This window comes from Penicillium chrysogenum, assembly GCF_028827035.1.
Source record: "Penicillium chrysogenum strain IBT 35668 chromosome Unknown utg000005l_segment0_segment0, whole genome shotgun sequence".
In the NCBI taxonomy this organism is placed as follows: domain Eukaryota; kingdom Fungi; phylum Ascomycota; class Eurotiomycetes; order Eurotiales; family Aspergillaceae; genus Penicillium; species Penicillium chrysogenum.
Window position 1 is genome coordinate 3,133,851 of NW_026622753.1, and position 17,371 is coordinate 3,151,221.

Sequence of the window (17,371 nt, forward strand, 5' to 3'; positions counted from 1 at the left end):
AGATCAGGTAAACAAGTAAAAAGTAATGTCACAGCCTCCACACCAATCGCATGGCTAAAGGACGACCCAGAGAAAAAGGAAACAAGCATAAGGTACACAAAGATACAAATCTACCAACCTTTGGTGGTATGGATGCACACGAAGAGAAAGAGCACAAACCGCCACAGCAATTGCACAATGCATAATCAGCCCATAGCGAATCAATCATCACGCCATAGGCCTAGAGCTAGCCATCTCACCATACCGCCCACGACTCCGGGTAGTATCGTAAGCATTGAGAACACGCATCTGGCCGCCATCGTCGGCCTGGGAGAAGGCGTATCCGCGCTGCTTGCGCATGCGCTGGACCTGGCGAACCTTGCGGATGGCTTTTTGGAACTGCTCCATGCGTGGACGGTAATCCTGGACATTGTATTTCTGGATTTCCTGGACGTGGTGGTATTGTTGTGGGTAGTACATGCGCTTGGCGTACTTCCAAGCATAATCACGTAGGAGACATATACAGGGTAGGACGATGGCCATGAGGTAGAAGATGGGGGACTTGAAGAGCACGGGAATGGTGCCGTAGTATTCACGTGAGAAGCCCAAAGCCGGGGCGGCGTAACCATATGCCGGGAGGAAGATGAGCCATAGAGCCATTGAGCCTGGGATGGCAATGAAGGTGTACTTGGTCCAGACGTTGGTGATCAGAGCGGCTTTGCCGAGAACGGTACCTAACACGGCGGTGTACAGAGATTCACCCCAGACCCAATGGCCGGCGACATGGCCGTTTTCCATAGGAAGGTCCCAGTAGTAGAGCAGCTCAGAGACAATGTAAAGGATGAGAGAGTGGAAGAATCCATTCAGAATCCAAGCCCAAAAGCTGTGCTTCTTGAAGAAGATGCCTCTCTGGCCCAGCTGGTACAGCTGTGGATAGCGGTCGAGCAATCGGGCGGAGATGAACTGGTCAAAGATTCCCATCGCGAATGGAGGCAGAACAGTGAAGAGCACGTTATAGAAGGAGAGCGTCCAAGATTCGTAGATAACCTCTCCTGAAAATGCGTTTTGGAAAGAATACTGTAACAGGTCAGATACCACTCCGAATTATCCGTCAATGTCAAACTCACCCAGAATTGAGTCATGTACAGCGTAATGTTCTTATAGTACGAATATAGAATGACTCGACTGATGCGAGAATAGCTCCATGCTCCGTGAACCAGAAGCAGTTTTCGAAGGAACCTGAACTGGCCAATTGCGACATCAGCAGATCGCGCGGCTTGAAGACCTTCAACGCCGCTGATACCGACTCCGACATGAGCGGCTTGAATCATGGACACATCATTGGCGCCGTCACCAATGGCCAAGAGGAGAGCCTTCTTGTGGCGCTTGACAAGCTTGACGACCAAGGCCTTTTGAAGGGGAGACACACGACTATAAACATGTTAGAACAAAAAAATAAAACCTCCAAAGTCCGATGGTACTTACCAGCAAACAACGGCTTTGCAAATGACAGCCAGATCCAAGAACAGCTTCTCCATATCTTTCTCCAAAGCAAAAGTCAACGACCGGCCGTCAATTACCAAAGCCAAAGGTTCGGAGTCCCCAGCGGAAATTTGGCTCTGAACGGCATCCATTTTCTTTTGCAGGCTGTCACGAGTGGCTTCTGACGTTTCCTCGTTGATGATGAGAAGCGTCATGTCTTCCGAGATGAGTTTGCAGGACATGCCAATGTTGATTGCAGTCTCCTGCCGATCACCAGTCAAGACCCAAATCTTGATGCCTGCAGTCTGGAGGGTGTGGATGGTATCCGGAACACCATCCTGCAAGCGATCCTCGATAGCCGTGGCGCCAAGAAGATAGAAATCCTTTTCGATCAGCTCGGCCGCTTTGTCCAGTTCATCAGCACGATTGCCATCGACAGTGGTCGAAGCCTTGTCATAAATCTGGTGCCATTGCTGGAACTCGTTTTCTGGGACTTCCCGCATAGCCAGACACAACGTCCGTAGACCATCCGAGGCATACTCCTCTAGGTGCTGAAGAGTTGCTTCCACGGTAGGGTTATCGGGATGTAACCGCTCGAGAATGACCGTGTCAGCACCCTTACAGTAGACGCGGACCTTTCCATCAGGACACCGGAAGATAGTGGACATTCGTTTTCTAGTAGAGTTGAACTCGCAGACTGCTAGCAGTTCGTATTCAAGCTCCTGCCCACCAACCTCAAAGATCACCGATCTCGGTCTTCGGTTAGTGAATCGGAAACCCAGCGAGGCCGCTCCGTCCACCAAGGCTCCCTCGTCGGGCGATGCTGCTTGGTACTTGATCACATTCGGGTCCTCGCTATTTCGCTCAGGAATAACAGTGTGACAGGTGGCAAGGAGAGTGAGGAATTCGCGAATAGCGTTCTGGCTTGGGTGCGATTGAAGGTTCTTTTTGAGTGTTTTGAAGTCATGAATACCAATTTCAGCCCCATCCTCCACGGTGGCACGTCGATCTTCAGGGACATCATCGCCATATTGGACACCGGCAATGCTAACTTGCTTAAACTCCATCATGTTGCAGGTAAGAGTACCTGTTTTGTCGGAGAAGATGTACTCGATTTGACCAAGCTCCTCGACAAGGGAGGATGTGCGGCAGATGGCTGGGGTATCGGTTTTGTCATAGTAAATGTCCAGGTCGGAGTTGATGAGGAAGGCTTGGAAGTATTTGACGATTTCGATGGTGACGAAGAGGGAGATAGGGACCAAATTTGAATAGAGCACCCAGTACGTGAAAATGTCCATAAAGAACTGCTTTACCAATTTGACCGACCCCCCATAGCCGAGGTATGCAAGCGTTGAAGACCTAGTTTTCCGAATAGCGAGATCACCGACAGAACTGATGACACTCAAAACGATGAGAATGCTGACAAGCATCAGAATCTGAATGTTGACTGTCCTTTCCACAGCTGTTCTCTTGATCGGGGTTGCTGTCGCATTTCGCATCAGTTTTGTCTCGTGGCCACTAAAAACCACAATGCCATGGATCCAAGGAGTGTTGCGTAGCGTGGCACCACGAAGCAGGAGTTGATCCGGAGCCAAGGGCAACTCTTTCTCGCCACCTCCAGCGTTCATAGTCAAGGTGGCTTCGTAAGTATACAAGCTGCTATTTGGCTGTTCAGATCGAACACGTCCACTCAGTCGACTCAGATCACTAGGGCTGACCAGATGCGCAGTCTCCGGGATGGCTTGTTTGACTTTGAGATTGGTCTCGCCATCCAAGTTTGCCGTCTCAATATAGCATAGACCTTCAGGCTCAGACGACGCCAGTAATACCAAGTCGGCTGGAAAAGGCTGCTCGGATTCAACCCGAACTATATCCCCGACCACAACATCCACCCATTTTGCTTCGTGGAACGAAGATCCCTTAAGAACTTGGGTTTTTGAGTAATTCAGTCCTCTGTCCGACATTCTCCGTTTGTAGTCTTCTACCAACTCTTTGATCGCCGATACAGCCAAGACGATAGCCAGTGGAACGATAGTTGTGTACCTATTCGTCGGCGACACATTTGGGATTTGTTGCAGGACAGCGGTAAACAAGAAGAACAGGTTGGCGTATTTGGAGAATTGCTCGAAGAGGAATTTGGGGATAAAGGTAAAGATGTTGTACTTGGCCGTCGATACGAAGTTGCTGACGAACTTGTGGGTGGCGTTGGCTGGTGGGTTGTTGAGTTGGATCATGCGGGGACCCAATGTCGAGGGATCAACCTTGCGTGAAAAGATGTTAAGGTCAGACGCGCGGAACTTCTTGCGTTGCTTCGGGGGCGGCGCCGGAGAAGCATCGCTACCAACTGTCGCCCTTCTTGCACCCGATTCAGTCAACGGAAGATCCATTTCCGAATATTGTGATGACCCCATGCCAAACATGTATTTCGCCTTTCCCATAAATCCGCCCCCGAGTCCGAGGACGCTATTGCGCTCATTTGCCTTGCGGACATGGTGTGAACTGGCAATTCGGTCTTCATCCGCATCAAGATCATAATAACCTGAATGCCCATCGTCGAAATCATCCAAAGAGTACCGCCGATAATTGTCCAATCCAGAGGTCTGGGAGTAGGTTCGATCTCGCGTGCCACTGGAGTAGGGGTCATTTGAATGGAGACCGGGGTTGACAGGCGGATGCGCCGGCCCCGAAGCAACATTGTGCTGCGTTGCGCCTTGCTGCGCGCTAGACCCGACAAAGTTATCGTAGGAGACGGAAGGGCGTGGTTGTGTTTGGGCGTACGGTTGTTCGGAGTCGTCAATGTTGTAGCGTTCTAATAGGTGTTCGTCATTCACAGGGGGGCCTTGACCGGTGCTATACATAGGTCCGGAATCCAGCAGCAGGTCGTCATCGCGGCCAGCGGCTGGATGCGACCCAGGAGGCCTACCGCTGGCCATGATGCCGCGGGGAAGCTGACAGCCTCACTGTTGTAGTGCAGTAACAATGCCCCTGAGGCATTAATCGCAAGGCCACGTCAACAGAGAGTGCTTTGCTGTATCTGTCGGAAGCAGAGACGATTGGAAACGAGATATGGCGAACAAGTGACAAGTTTGACGGGACTTGGACAGGAAAAATGTGGGAATAAAGTGAGAATGAAGTCCAAGGGTGGCTTAGCGGGCGAAGGCAGCACTTGAGCTATGTTGATTTGATGCGCGGGTAGGCGGTAAAGCGCTTCACAACAATCAAAGAGATCGAATATTCGGAATGATACTTTAATTATTAGTAGTAGAGTGATTGTATATTTTTATAAACACTTTACTATTTTCTGTACTTCCTGTACTACGGTCAAAATGCACTTATATTCATTGGCCGACTCTGGTCTACAACGAAGTGAGCTAAGAATAGGGGTCTCTTGGCAGCGGGAAATATACTAACCGCTTTGTCTGTACGGAGTATGGAGGTGCATACAACATACATAGTTATATACAATGCACAGTTCAACTGGTCCCACCTTAAAGATAAAGATGCACGTATGTCGACCTGGGGAAGAAAAATATCGAAGTATGTACTTTGAATGGTTCCCATAAATCTTAAGTGCGTACATATGTAGTTCACATTACAACCTTGGAAGTAGGAAAACTTATTCAGCTACTGTGTTGTAGTTCATACCCGTATGTCGCCCATCATGTGGCAGTCAGGTATCATTGATGTAAACGCCATGCGAAACTCCAGTCCCCCAATCATCAAAGTAATGGTAGTACATGCTGTTTATTCGATTTGAACCAACCGGTCATTCTCTGCCCGAGACTCGTCGGCCATGCCAATCTTTGCCCGCTTAGCCAGGTCGGCCTGGAGGACCTTCTCAACAGCAGCATTGATCTCCTTGACTTTTTCCCATGCCACGTTCGTCTTCTTCACAATTACCATCGCATCTGCGGGTGCACCTGCATACTTCGAGAGGTAGCAGACATCGCCGGCGCTATTAATGCCAATGACAAGATCGCCCTCAGCAGCCTGCTCCTCCTTGAGGGTAGCGTCAACAATGACATGCTTGCTGTCATTGAAGGTGTGGAAAGTGACCGAGAGGGGCTTGTGTGTGATGTTAAGTGCGACGGGCACACGCTGCTCCACGCCGTAGACTATGACACGTCCGTCTCTCACCACAGCATCCGGCCGGCGGAAGTGTTGCAGTCCAGCCATGATCGCAATACAGGCCGCATCGGTGATGTTTCCATCGTAGTCGATAACGTGAACATCAGCCCGAATCGACCAGCAGCTCACACCCTTCAGAATACACAAGGATTCGGTATCGAGGGCGTTAGAATGGCGGATGATACGGTCAAGGGTGTTGGTGGCGTAGGCCTCGATGTCGTTGGTTCTGTCGAGACAATTGTGAGTATAAGTCAGTGTACAATGAAAAAGTTGGGTGGTAGGTACCGTCCGTTTTCCCAAGCTGGTGAACCCATTGCAGTCAGCTCCAGGTTGATGTTGAAGAGACCATCAAAGGGTCGGTCTTCACGCGGTTTAGTAACCTCAGCGGAGATGCGAACAATAATGCTATAGTGAGAGTTAGTCATTGTGTATTGTGGTAGACCAACAGAAGATTTGGAGCTCACTTCGTCTTCCCAAGCTGCAGGTTCACATGTCCATATTCTTCACCAAAGGAGATATTCAAAGGACGATAGTCGTCAGGCTGGCGACCGTCGAGACGCACATTCTCACGGAGCGCCTCAAGGATAAAGTCGCGCTCTGCGATTGAGAGTTGCGCTTCTTTCGACATCGTTGAGGGAGGTCTAGCAGCCCCGGCGCGGGGATCAGAGATGCTTTCTTTTTTGGGCCATTTTGCCCGTGCAGGCCGCATTGTAGCGGTTCGGATTATTATTATTCCGGGGAACAAGCCAATAATCGCGGGAGTCTGGTAGGGCGGTGAAGAGAAAGTGAGGAGGATCCGAGTGCCTGAGGCGACGATGTACATCCAAAGCTGGAAGCCGTCGACGTCCCAGAAATTGCAACTTTCACTTAGCAACCACATCACAAAATGACTACAGGTATGGTATTCGAAACAAATTTTTACAATTTGAATAGTGATAGCTAACGTTTATTTAGCCCACAGACCTACTTTTGACCCGGTACGGCAACTTCTCTCAATCCGACTCTTCGTGGACACTGACTGATCTCAACAGGCGCAAGGCAAAGAAGCCCTCCGTGGCCCGGCCTACCACCAGCGACTCCTCCCCGCGCACACACACCTGAAAGTCCGGTATGTAGAACGATACTTGGCCAGACCGCGCCGGTCACTGACTTTATTATAGCCAACCCGGACAAGGCGGCGAAGCCGACGCCCACCTATCGCCCCGTGACCTTCGCGCAGAGCTTCTCCAAGCCGAGGCAGCACACTTTGCCAAAAAGAACGGCGTTCCGGTCGAGCAGCCAGCTATTGCTGAATCCTCAGTTCCCAAGCGACAACTCGAAGCTGCGCCTGAAGATGGAATCGATGGCGACATCAAGGAAGAGGACCCAGAGGCGAAACGCCGACGTATACTGGAGGAGACACGCGACATAGACGCCGATTCAGATGGGTCAGAAGAAGACAGCAGTGACGAGGACAGGTGGGTCGAACTCTGGGTCTCGTGTCGGGACGATTAGACTGACAAACCGCAGCGATGACGACGAAGCAGCCGAGTTAATGCGAGAGCTTGAGAAGATCAAAAAGGAGCGATTGGAGCAAAAGGAGAAAGAGGTTTCTCGCTTTCTCGCATCCTGTATTTGATAATGGTGGCTAATGCATAACAGGAACGTGAACGCGCACTCGAGGAAGAAGAGCAAAGAGAGGTTGATATCGCGCGCGGTAATCCTCTGCTCAATTCCCAGGATTTCAACATGAAACGGCGCTGGGATGACGATGTTGTATTCAAGAACCAGGCTCGGGGAACAGAGAACAGAGACGGCAAGGAATTTGTCAACGTATGCTAACTTTCCTTTGGCTTGTTCTTACGACGTCGAGCTAATTCGTTTTTAGGATCTTCTTCGTTCTGATTTCCACAAGCGCTTCATGGTATGTATTTGTATTCGTGATTATCTTCATACATCCACTGACCAGGCTTTCAGGGCAAGTACGTGCGGTAGAATCTCCTGAGATACTTTGGTATCCAGATATCAGTTCTAGAGGGATTTCAGCTTAGCGAATGATATTATCTTATGTTATTTTCGTCGTTGTATCAAAAGAATATCATAAAACGTCAAGGATCATACTCGAAAGCGAAGCTCCAGCAAAATCTCCACCACAGTAGTTTCAATGCTACATAGATTCCATATATGGAGTATCACTTAAAGGCTACTATAGTAATATGTATACGTATACATGTCAGGGCAACTCAGGTGAGAAGTGGGTCTCCTATATGTCTATTAAGCTACATGATATACCTACCTAGGTACCTAGGTAGGTACGCAACTTATTTCGGTGCGTCACCCCACGCGGGGAACACCATTGGAAGAGTCTCCGGCGTCTGATCCGGCCAACTGGCCTGGACTACCTTCATAATTTCATCGTAGACGATGCGGTTACCAGCGGGAGTCAGATGGAGACCTGTATGACGAGTGAGTACGAGAAAAACCAAGGGAATATGCAATATCCACGCACCATCAGTAAGAAGACTAGCCAATTTGTCATTCCTCGGCACATCACGAGCCCCAATTAGAGGATCTCCCTCCTTCCAGCCAGTGATCTTCATGAAGGCGGACCATAAGTCCACCACCGGGACATTGAGCGATGCACCAACTTCGCACGCAGCCAGTGCGTATGACTTGGTGAAGCTAGCAGTTCGACTTGGGAACGGGGTGTTCTTTGAAGCGTCAAACTCCTCTATTTGATACTCGTTCACGGGAGGTGGGGTGATCAGCATGAGGCGTGGGTTCTGTGCGCGTGTTGCTGGGTGCTGAATGATCGTCTTCAGGTTCTTTTTATATTGATCCAGGGGCACATGCTGGTCGTGGGTCGGAACGCATGCATCATTAGCACCGAAGAAGATGGTCTACGGGGTGTTAGTCAACTGGTGCTTTGAACACACTCGATTTTCCAAATAGGCTTGCAAATAAGACGGGCTTACCATGAACCGCACATTAGCCGTCTGTGGCGAAGGGAAGAACTTATCAAAGACTTTGACAGCATGGGCGGTTGTATATCCACTGTTGCTGGTTAGCTGTCTCAGTCTAGTATAGCGTTGGATGATCTTACGCCAGGCCGCGATTAATAACATCCAATTTGCGACTGTAGGCTATTTTTACTTCCGTTAGATTTTTGACCACATAATATCTGGGTTCGTCAGAAGAATAACTCACATTCTTGGAGTGCAGCATGAAATGCGAAACCTAACTCTTGGTTGCAGCCCATCTGAGTGATGGAGTCTCCGAAGAGAAGGAACTGGTCATACGGTTTGAATGCATCCTCATTCCCCTTCTCGATGGCAGCCATAGTGAGGCAAGTATATAATTATATACCTAGGTAATTATATTGGATTATTTGGGAGAGTGAGATTGAAGTTATGGGGATTGGGGGGGCTTATAACAAGCAATGCGGACCGAAAAGGAAGTGGGGGAAGTCCGCGGACAAAAGGGAAATTGGTGGATCTTCGCTTGTGGTCAACTGTGGTCAACGATGGAATTAATATATTAAGTCTAGATCATGACAACTAGTACTCCGTATAATATATCGAACTATATAATCTTAAAGTAATTTATCCACTACTCGTTTCATTGAATTGGGAAATTTGGAACCCCACACTACATGTATATTACACAGCTGAGATATATAACTTAGCATAACATGCCTATAGGTATATAGTATATATGTAGGCACCTAGGTAGACCTTTATAGGTCTTTACGTATATAAGGTCCACAGGTAGCTACATGAATCTAGTCAAATTTGTAACGTACAGCATTACCAGTTTCGAATTCTCGTACACTTTAAAAATGCTCTTCTGGTCCTTCTCGTCCTTCTGCCTATAGTAATGGTGATCCATGTCCATCGCCACTCCATCCAATTCAATTTTGCCGGTTATGTTCAGCGGGATTATCAGCGAAAAATTTGCCGGAATCTGCATATCCCCTGGAAACACAACTAGACCAAGTGAGGCAGAGGACTGCATCTTGGCATTTAGCATAGATTTCTTCTACGATAACGTCATTGTTAGACCAGGTATACCTAGGTAGTATATGGCGGGCGTCTCACTCTGAAGAATTCTGTAAAACTCGTCCTTATAAGCTCATTGCAAGCATCCGTTGGGAAGAACCTTGCAGGGGTCGAGTTTTTTGGCCTAGGCAAAGGCTCGGTGATTTTACGCATTTCATTCTCCCAGACTTGTGAGATGTTGGCTTTCAGTGTTTCGGAGACAGCTACTGAGTGATTATCGACAGCCATGGGTGGTCGGAGAGGTCACCGGGGTAATATGAAGTGGTAGCAGTCTCGGGTTAAGAAGGGGCCACGGTTCGAGATGGCCTTGGTGAAGAGATTTGGGATACTCGAAATTTCAGACTTAAGAGTACGGAAAGTACGGAAACCAAAATTCTTCTGGAGTTAACTTAAAGTGAAGGACTAAGAGGGAGACAAACTGTAGGAAGAGGAAAACTGATCAGTTTTCCCCCCGCGCCTAAAAGTGACAGGGGTCAGTCTCGCACCTAAAGGTCAAGCGTGTGTGGTTACCCCACAATATTTGAATGGAAACTGGCGATTATTTTGTTGCATATGACTGTAAAATGAAAGCTGGTGTAGGATTTCCGCATGTCTAGCTTGATGGGTCTAGATGATGTCGCACCTGTTTGTCTGCCTGATCTACTTTGCTCATGAGCAAAGTTGCCCGAGCCAGATAGTAAAAGGATATGGTAAACGGGAATATCGAAGAGCCATGGTATATAGGAGAAATGAGGTATAGGAGCGAGCGATTCCTCTTCTGGCATGGCATCGCTGTCTACAAGGGCCTTTTGATGCTGCTCAGCATACTTCCATGAAGGGCAAGTAGCTCTAATTACATGTAATATGTGACTTCAAGCACACGTGCATGTTATACTTGACGCAAAAAGAGTATCGAGTTACATCGCGACCTCGATAAAACAAGCTTTGAGACCATAGACCTACATGTAGTGCCATTTTTAGTATGTGGTCATTACTCCGCTGTATACATTTAGGTAAGCTTGACCGGATCTTGATTAATTTTGTAGTTACCACCTGGTTAGACAGGCGTGGAACTTGCTGCTAGTCTTTACTAAATGATAACTAATACTAGAGATACTCGCTAGCCGCCGAAAACCCATATGCCGGAAGAGTGGTAACAGTGATCGTGTCGGAAAGCGTTATCAAAGCTAATCTTAGCTAGAGAACTAGTTATTGTGGAATCGGAACATACCGAGCGATCTCTGCATGTCCTAATGTTAGACAGTGTCAAAAGTTTATACATACCCGAAAGTAGGCTGAACCTCAGCTCACTGCGATGGTAGAGTTAATATTTATATCTCAAGTCAGACAGCCTAGAGAGGCTAACGCTGCTAACGCTGCTAACGCTGCTTACCCTAATACGACATATTCCTTCGAGTCATACACCCGGCCCCTCACACGGTGGCAAAGGCTCATAAAGAATGCCAAGAGATCAGCATCCGAGGATGATCGGATTGGACAGCGTCTAGTACAAGAATCTCTTCAACCGGGGTAGATGTGCACCCAAAATCGAGATCTTGAGAAACCAAACATCCTAGCCTATGTTAATAACCCAAGGCGATGCTACCTAGGTACGCTCTTCAGTGGTTCGTTTAATCGTCAAGACCATAGCGTTGTCACGAGTACGGGTTGGACAGGTATACTTATGTCCTGCCGTACAATATAGGCAGAAGGGCATGTCCCTCATCCTATCAAGCATGGACATTATTACCCGAGCGCAGGATGATCCAGATGAACAAGGTCGCTGCGCCTAGAGTGGCTGCATCATGTCGAATCGCGAATGTACATTCCATACACCATTGAATCATTGCGCTTTATTTCGGGATGTTGATCGTCGGAAAAACGCGGGGGATGATCAGAGGAATGCAACACTAGAGATAAACCATCAAATCACTAGTACAAGATGCTGAGCATTGAACATTCAAGTATTTAAATATATTAAAAGATAGACACGATGACTCGAGTGGTGGGTACCGGACTTGCACCTGACGCGTCTCCACCGTCAAGTCGATCATCTGTGATGGTCACCTTTTTAAGACTCGGACCCTCTTTTCTCACCGTCATCTCTTTGTGTCTTTTCTTTTTGTTTATTTTATCTTTCCGAGTATAACTCCGGGAAGAGGATATGCTACATAAGTCAAGTTCCTTGATTTCTTCGCTCGTGTGAGCTCTGTTTCCCCGTGTTTACATCTGGTGTGGATCTGCTCCGGTATATCTCCCAAGTGCTGCCAAAACTGACCCTTGTCAGCCCCACTGCAGATAACTGAAGCATAAAGGCTTCTCGGCGACATGCCTCGATCCCTTCCAAAGACCAGTGTTGCCTCGCGCGAACAAGAGGACACTGAAAACACGCGCAGTGCCCAAACAGCTCCCCCCTCACCGAGTGCCTACAGACGGTCCCAAAGCTACCTCTCCGAAACACATACTGAGTACCAGTCCCTCGATCCGCCCTTGGAGATTACAGAAGCAACGAGCCTCCTCGGGCCCCAAGCCGCCCGTCGACGAGGTCCGCGACGGTCTTACACCAGCACTTCCGGAGTGTCAGGCACCGGCCCGGACTCATTGAGACACGTTCTGGCAGCTGGCAGTCTGCGACGAACGCGGAATCATAGCCGTGCCAACTCCATGGGCAGGCGGGTCAGTCGCCGAGGGAGTATAGATGGCGATGGCGAACCCGCCAGCCTTCCTCCGTCCACGAAGGACAATCTTACTGCCTCTGCGTTTCTGGATGAGCGGACTTGGTACGATCAGTTCACTTCGACAGATTGGGTGCATGACAGTATCGCCGATGGAGCACGACTCCGGCTACTTCGGCAGCGGAAAGACGTGCGAGGCCGATTGCTGGCGGCCTTCGATGGCGCGCAGGGATGGATCTTGGTCGCGCTCATTGGGTGCATCACGGCGTCCATTGCTTACTTCGTCGATGTCACTGAAGGATCGGTCTTTGATTTGAAGGAAGGCTTCTGCACGACCCAGTTTTTCCGTAATAAAAGGACATGCTGTGAAGGGCTGGCTACTTGTGATGCATGGCGACCCTGGTCCAGGATCTTCTCGCCATCGGGTACAGAGAGGCAGTGGGTTGACTTTGTCATTTTTGTCATTTGGGTTGTGACGTTGGCCCTCATATCGTGCGCTTTGACTCTGCTCACAAAAACTGTCGTTCCTTCGTCCATTTCTCTTACCACGCTTGATGAAAACCTAGCCGCCGACTCCAATGGTACAAAATCTGGAAATGGACTCGGTACCTCGACTTCTCCTCTTTCGGAGACAGAGACGAGTCCACCGCATGGAACTTTGCCTAATTATCCGCCCCGTCCGGCTATGATCTACTACTCTGCTGCTGGCAGTGGAGTGGCAGAAGTCAAAGTCATTAATAGTGGTTTTGTCCTTCACGGATATATGGGACTGAAGACGCTAGTCATTAAAACTATTGGTTTGATCTTCAGTGTTTCGTCTGGCTTGAGCTTGGGTAAAGAAGGCCCCTACGTTCATATTGCCACCTGCGTGGGCAATATCTCCTGTCGTCTGTTCGACAAGTATAATCAGAACGATGGAAAGAGACGAGAGGTTTTGAGTGCCAGTGCCGCTAGCGGTGTTGCTGTGGCCTTTGGTGCTCCGATTGGTGGTGTTCTCTTTAGCTTGGAAGAAGTCAGCTACTATTTCCCACCCAAGACCCTTTTCCGGACGTTCTTTTGTTGCATTGCGGCTACCTTGTCGCTCAAGTTCCTAAACCCCTATGGAACAGGTAAGATTGTCCTATTTGAGGTCCGGTACCTTTCCGACTGGCAAATCTTCGAGATTTTCATCTTCATCATTCTCGGTATTATGGGAGGCGCCGCTGGTGCGCTCTTTATCAAAGCCTCGAGCCTATGGGCGCGATCATTCCGTCGCATCCCAGCCATCAAGCGTTGGCCCATGTTTGAAGTTTTCCTCGTTGCCCTATTTACCGGCCTTGTCAGCTTCTGGAATCGATACACGAGCCTTCCCGTCACCGAACTTCTATTTGAGCTGGCTTCGCCTTGTGAATCAGATGTGGAAAGTACGGGACTGTGTCCTCGCACTGACGGCATTCTTGAAATTGTGCAGGACCTTCTGGTGGCGTTTGTTATCAAGAGTTTCCTGACCATTATTACCTTCGGCATCAAAGTGCCTGCGGGCATCTATGTGCCATCCATGGTTGTTGGTGGCTTGATGGGGCGAATTGTTGGACATTTGATCCAGTACTGGGCTCTCAGGCATCCCACCTTTTTCTTATTCGACTCTTGTCCTGCGGTTGCTGGAATTGAGTCGTGCGTGACTCCAGGGGTCTATGCATTGATTGCCGCTGGAGCGACCATGTGCGGCGTGACACGACTGTCAGTCACTTTGCCTGTGATCCTGTTCGAACTGACTGGAAGTCTCAACCACGTGCTTCCGTTTTCTCTGTCCGTACTCTGCGCAAAGTGGACTGCGGATGCCATTGAGCCTCGCAGTATCTACGTAAGTTTCACCTCCTGGTGATACAACTACGACGTTATACTAACTGAAACCAGGACCTCCTGACCGATATGAACTCCTACCCCTTCCTTGATAGCAAACTCCAACCGACTACGGATGCCGTGCTGGGAGACATAGTCCGACCGGTGCGGAAGAATCGCATCATCGATATCTCAGCGTCGCCATTCTTACCAGCCACGGAACTTCGATTGAAACTGGAACACCTGCTCATGGCAGGCGAGCTGGACAGCGGGCTTCCCATTCTATGTGACGGCGTCCTTGCTGGTCTGATCCCAGCACCGGATCTCGAGTACGCATTGGATACGCTAGGCGATGAAGAAGAAAATACGATATGTCTAATGACTATGGATGCTTCCACGGTCCTCTATGACAGCGATAACGAGGACGCGGAACAAGTGGATTTCAGTCGATACATTGACCCTGTAAGCTTATTTAACCTCTCCAATATCTCGGGCCATACTAATGTGTTTATTCATAGGCTCCAATCGCTCTTGATGTCCATTCCCCTATCGATTTGGTCTACCAGTGCTTCGCCAAGCTGGGTCTTCGTTACCTCTGCGTCACTCAGAACGGGAAATATGCCGGCCTGGTACACAAGAAAGCGTTCGTGAAATTCATGAAGGAGAATAGCGACTAGGCCCTGAATACTGGCCGGCCATTACCCTGTTTCCCATTTGCATTTTCGGGCGTTGTCAAGGCATTTTGATTCACTTTGTTCGCATAGCCTTGCATGTCCTCTCATTTCATGTCTATCTATTCTGTGGGCTCACTCAACCAACATTGGCATTGTGCATATTTTGGTTGTACATATTTGGTTGTCTTTTTGGCTTCGACATACACGCACAAAGTACAAATCTTAAATATATTCGACTAGTCAATGGCCCGCGGAGTGCCATATCCTACCCATGTCTAAGTCGACTTTTCATATCCAACCATCTGAACCTCGACATCCCCATCCGTCTTCCACTCGCCATCAACCTCCTCCCCAACCCACTCAGAAACCTCCCGAGGGCTAACAGCCCGCCACCCATTCTTCTCATGAAGCCCATCCAACGGGAAGAACGTATCACACTCAAACGAAGCAGACGCACCCACAGCCCCCTTCCGCACGACATTCGTCATAACAACCCTAACGGGCCGACCACGCAGCTCCTCAGCCCCCATATTCAACGTAGCATTATAAATCTCCGCCCCACCAATTACAAAAATCTTGCCCAGCTTCCCCTGCGCCGCATACACAGAGTCCAACGTCTCCAACGCCGCACCCAAACTTGGCGTAACAATCGCATCCGTCATCGGGTCCGCCGGAGCAGCTTCCTTGGGCGGGTCAAAAGTCCCCTTTTCCGAATTTGTAGCCTGTGTCTGAGCGGCCTTGGCCGCAATCTTTCTCCTCATATTCCCCAATTCCGTAGTTACGCTCTCGCAAACAGACCCGGACGTGTCACGCGTGATCACGACGTTAATTCGCTTCGCGAGCGGGCGCAACGAGCCCGGTACTGAGTCGTACGTCTTTCGGCCCATGATGATCGCGTTCGTCGTGCCTGGGGTTGGTGGGCGAGATGTCACGCGTGCGAAGAATGACATGTCTGTTTTTATGCGCGGCCATGGGAGCGTGCCGTTTAGGCCTATGCCTAGGCGCGTGATTTCTTCTTTTGTGGTTGTTGACGCGGTGCGGATCGGGGTCGTTGCCACGATTAGCGTGAGGGAGGGGAGGTGGTGGGGGTTGTGAGGTGGCATTTTTGTTGCGGTGTGATTTCAGTTTGCGGTTCGATTGAGAATGCTGTGTTCAGAGACACGGGGTGTGACCTTGGGACTGTGAGAAGGATGTTGATGGTGGAGGTTCGCGTCGCGAGGGGAGAAATCGTTATCGGAATTGGGCTTGCTGCTTATCGCCCCGCACTATAGGTAAAGAAAGCCCTGGAGCTCCGGCTCTGTAGGTGGGCTTGACATGGTCCTTTTTTTAGGAGGGTATTACCGACACGATGTCGGTAGGGAGAGTATTACGCTACTGTCCTAGTCTAACACAGAGGCGAAGCAGCAAAGCACTGAAAATGGGGTTAGATTCAATGTAGATTCATAGGTAAATCGAATGCGCCACATAACTCCAGTCGAACGCCAGACTCAAGGAGCCAAGTGGGTATCACATGCAAAACAGCTCCAAGAGCCAATGACCAAAATGCTTTCAAAAGAGATCCTCGGAAAGTCACCATTGCTTATCAGATTTCTCAGGCTTCTGGGACTGCACGGTGCTTTTCAGTGTCTTCTGACTTCTCCGGCTTATCAGGCTCCTCCGACGAAGGCATCAACAATCCTCCATCAAGGGCCTTCTGGATAGCCTTCACATCCTCCTCGAGCTTCTCACGACGCTGGATATCTCGCTCGTCTTCGCCGAGGGTATCGAGTTTGCCGAAGAGCCAAAGCTCCTTCATGAGACGGTGCAAGGCGAGTAGGTCCTCCGCAGCACGGATCTAAGGTAGCAGAATGTCAGTCTCGTGCTTTGGTACGGATTCGGAAGCTCAATTGCATTCTTCTTGGGGAGGCGAGAGGTAGCCGGGTAAGACTGAGGCGGCGGGTATCAACGTACCAGCGCAGTAGATTCGACATCAATTTGGAATGCTTCAACAGCAGCATCAACGTGACTGGTGCCGTCGAACTTCTTGGCAGCAATAGCGATGATGTTCTCGAACCGCTGCAGCAGCTGCGAGATGTCGTAGTCGACGCGATCTACCGTAATGCATCGTTAGCGGAAAGGCATTTTTAAAGGGGAATGTAGCTGTAGTGGCCCAAATCAACTACGTACCAAGCAGCTCCTTGGCGGTTGGACGCGAATCCATGGTCGGAGCGTTCTTTTTATTGTCTTCGGATGATGAGGATAAATCCGAAGGAGTCGTCGGATCCATGATTACGATAAGGTGTGGGGCGACTGAATGCGGGTAAACACGGGAACAAAGCCGAGATTCCCCGAATTTATAGCACCTGCTTGACTGTCACTTAATTCGATCTGTTTGTCCGGTCAAGATAAGTGATTGTATGCTTTAAAGGTATGTTTCTCAATCTCAGGAATATGCGAACAAACTGCTACATAAGCTACATAACCTTCTCTTTCTGCTGGGCACTTGTCACCTGCCAATCTGGAGGCTTTCCATCTGACTAGCGGTTCCTCAAAAACATACAGTCAATGACAAGTGAGTTTCCTTGATTTATCCCCATACCCAACGAGTTTGGGCATA

The 17,371-nt window shown here is 49.3% G+C and overlaps 7 protein-coding genes across 7 annotated transcripts; 2 read left to right on the forward strand and 5 right to left on the reverse strand.

The window, feature by feature from the left end:
* Nucleotides 1-207: 207 nt before the first annotated feature.
* On the reverse strand, nt 208-4,394 carry N7489_009574 (aminophospholipid-translocating P4-type ATPase DRS2; the record flags this gene model as incomplete). Its single annotated transcript, XM_056715324.1, has 3 exons — nt 208-1,056; nt 1,107-1,410; nt 1,465-4,394. The coding sequence occupies 3 exons, from the start codon at nt 4,392-4,394 to the stop codon at nt 208-210; spliced, it is 4,083 nt and encodes a 1,360-aa protein (XP_056562946.1).
* Nucleotides 4,395-5,205: 811 nt separating this feature from the next.
* Nucleotides 5,206-6,298, reverse strand: N7489_009575 (exosome non-catalytic core subunit RRP45; the record flags this gene model as incomplete). Its single annotated transcript, XM_056715325.1, has 3 exons — nt 5,206-5,815; nt 5,875-5,994; nt 6,054-6,298. 3 exons carry the CDS (start codon nt 6,296-6,298, stop codon nt 5,206-5,208), a joined length of 975 nt encoding a protein of 324 aa, XP_056562947.1.
* A 177-nt stretch (nt 6,299-6,475) lies between these two features.
* Nucleotides 6,476-7,563, forward strand: N7489_009576 (spliceosome-associated CWC15 family protein; the record flags this gene model as incomplete). Its single annotated transcript, XM_056715326.1, has 8 exons — nt 6,476-6,485; nt 6,544-6,566; nt 6,621-6,697; nt 6,750-7,046; nt 7,099-7,177; nt 7,231-7,401; nt 7,457-7,492; nt 7,546-7,563. The coding sequence occupies 8 exons, from the start codon at nt 6,476-6,478 to the stop codon at nt 7,561-7,563; spliced, it is 711 nt and encodes a 236-aa protein (XP_056562948.1).
* Nucleotides 7,564-7,889: 326 nt separating this feature from the next.
* N7489_009577 (SGNH/GDSL hydrolase family protein) lies at nt 7,890-8,908 on the reverse strand (the record flags this gene model as incomplete). The annotated part of the gene is made up of 5 exons (XM_056715327.1): nt 7,890-8,023; nt 8,078-8,468; nt 8,544-8,622; nt 8,672-8,711; nt 8,776-8,908. 5 exons carry the CDS (start codon nt 8,906-8,908, stop codon nt 7,890-7,892), a joined length of 777 nt encoding a protein of 258 aa, XP_056562949.1.
* A 3,025-nt stretch (nt 8,909-11,933) lies between these two features.
* N7489_009578 (putative voltage-gated chloride channel (ClcA)) lies at nt 11,934-14,778 on the forward strand (the record flags this gene model as incomplete). The annotated part of the gene is made up of 3 exons (XM_056715328.1): nt 11,934-14,123; nt 14,177-14,563; nt 14,620-14,778. The coding sequence occupies 3 exons, from the start codon at nt 11,934-11,936 to the stop codon at nt 14,776-14,778; spliced, it is 2,736 nt and encodes a 911-aa protein (XP_056562950.1).
* Nucleotides 14,779-15,050: 272 nt separating this feature from the next.
* N7489_009579 (dihydrofolate reductase) lies at nt 15,051-15,878 on the reverse strand (the record flags this gene model as incomplete). Its single annotated transcript, XM_056715329.1, has 1 exon — nt 15,051-15,878. The coding sequence occupies one exon, from the start codon at nt 15,876-15,878 to the stop codon at nt 15,051-15,053; it is 828 nt and encodes a 275-aa protein (XP_056562951.1).
* Nucleotides 15,879-16,366: 488 nt separating this feature from the next.
* On the reverse strand, nt 16,367-17,041 carry N7489_009580 (RNA polymerase II mediator complex head subunit MED22; the record flags this gene model as incomplete). Its single annotated transcript, XM_056715330.1, has 3 exons — nt 16,367-16,609; nt 16,726-16,865; nt 16,942-17,041. 3 exons carry the CDS (start codon nt 17,039-17,041, stop codon nt 16,367-16,369), a joined length of 483 nt encoding a protein of 160 aa, XP_056562952.1.
* Between the last annotated feature and the right edge of the window lie 330 nt (nt 17,042-17,371).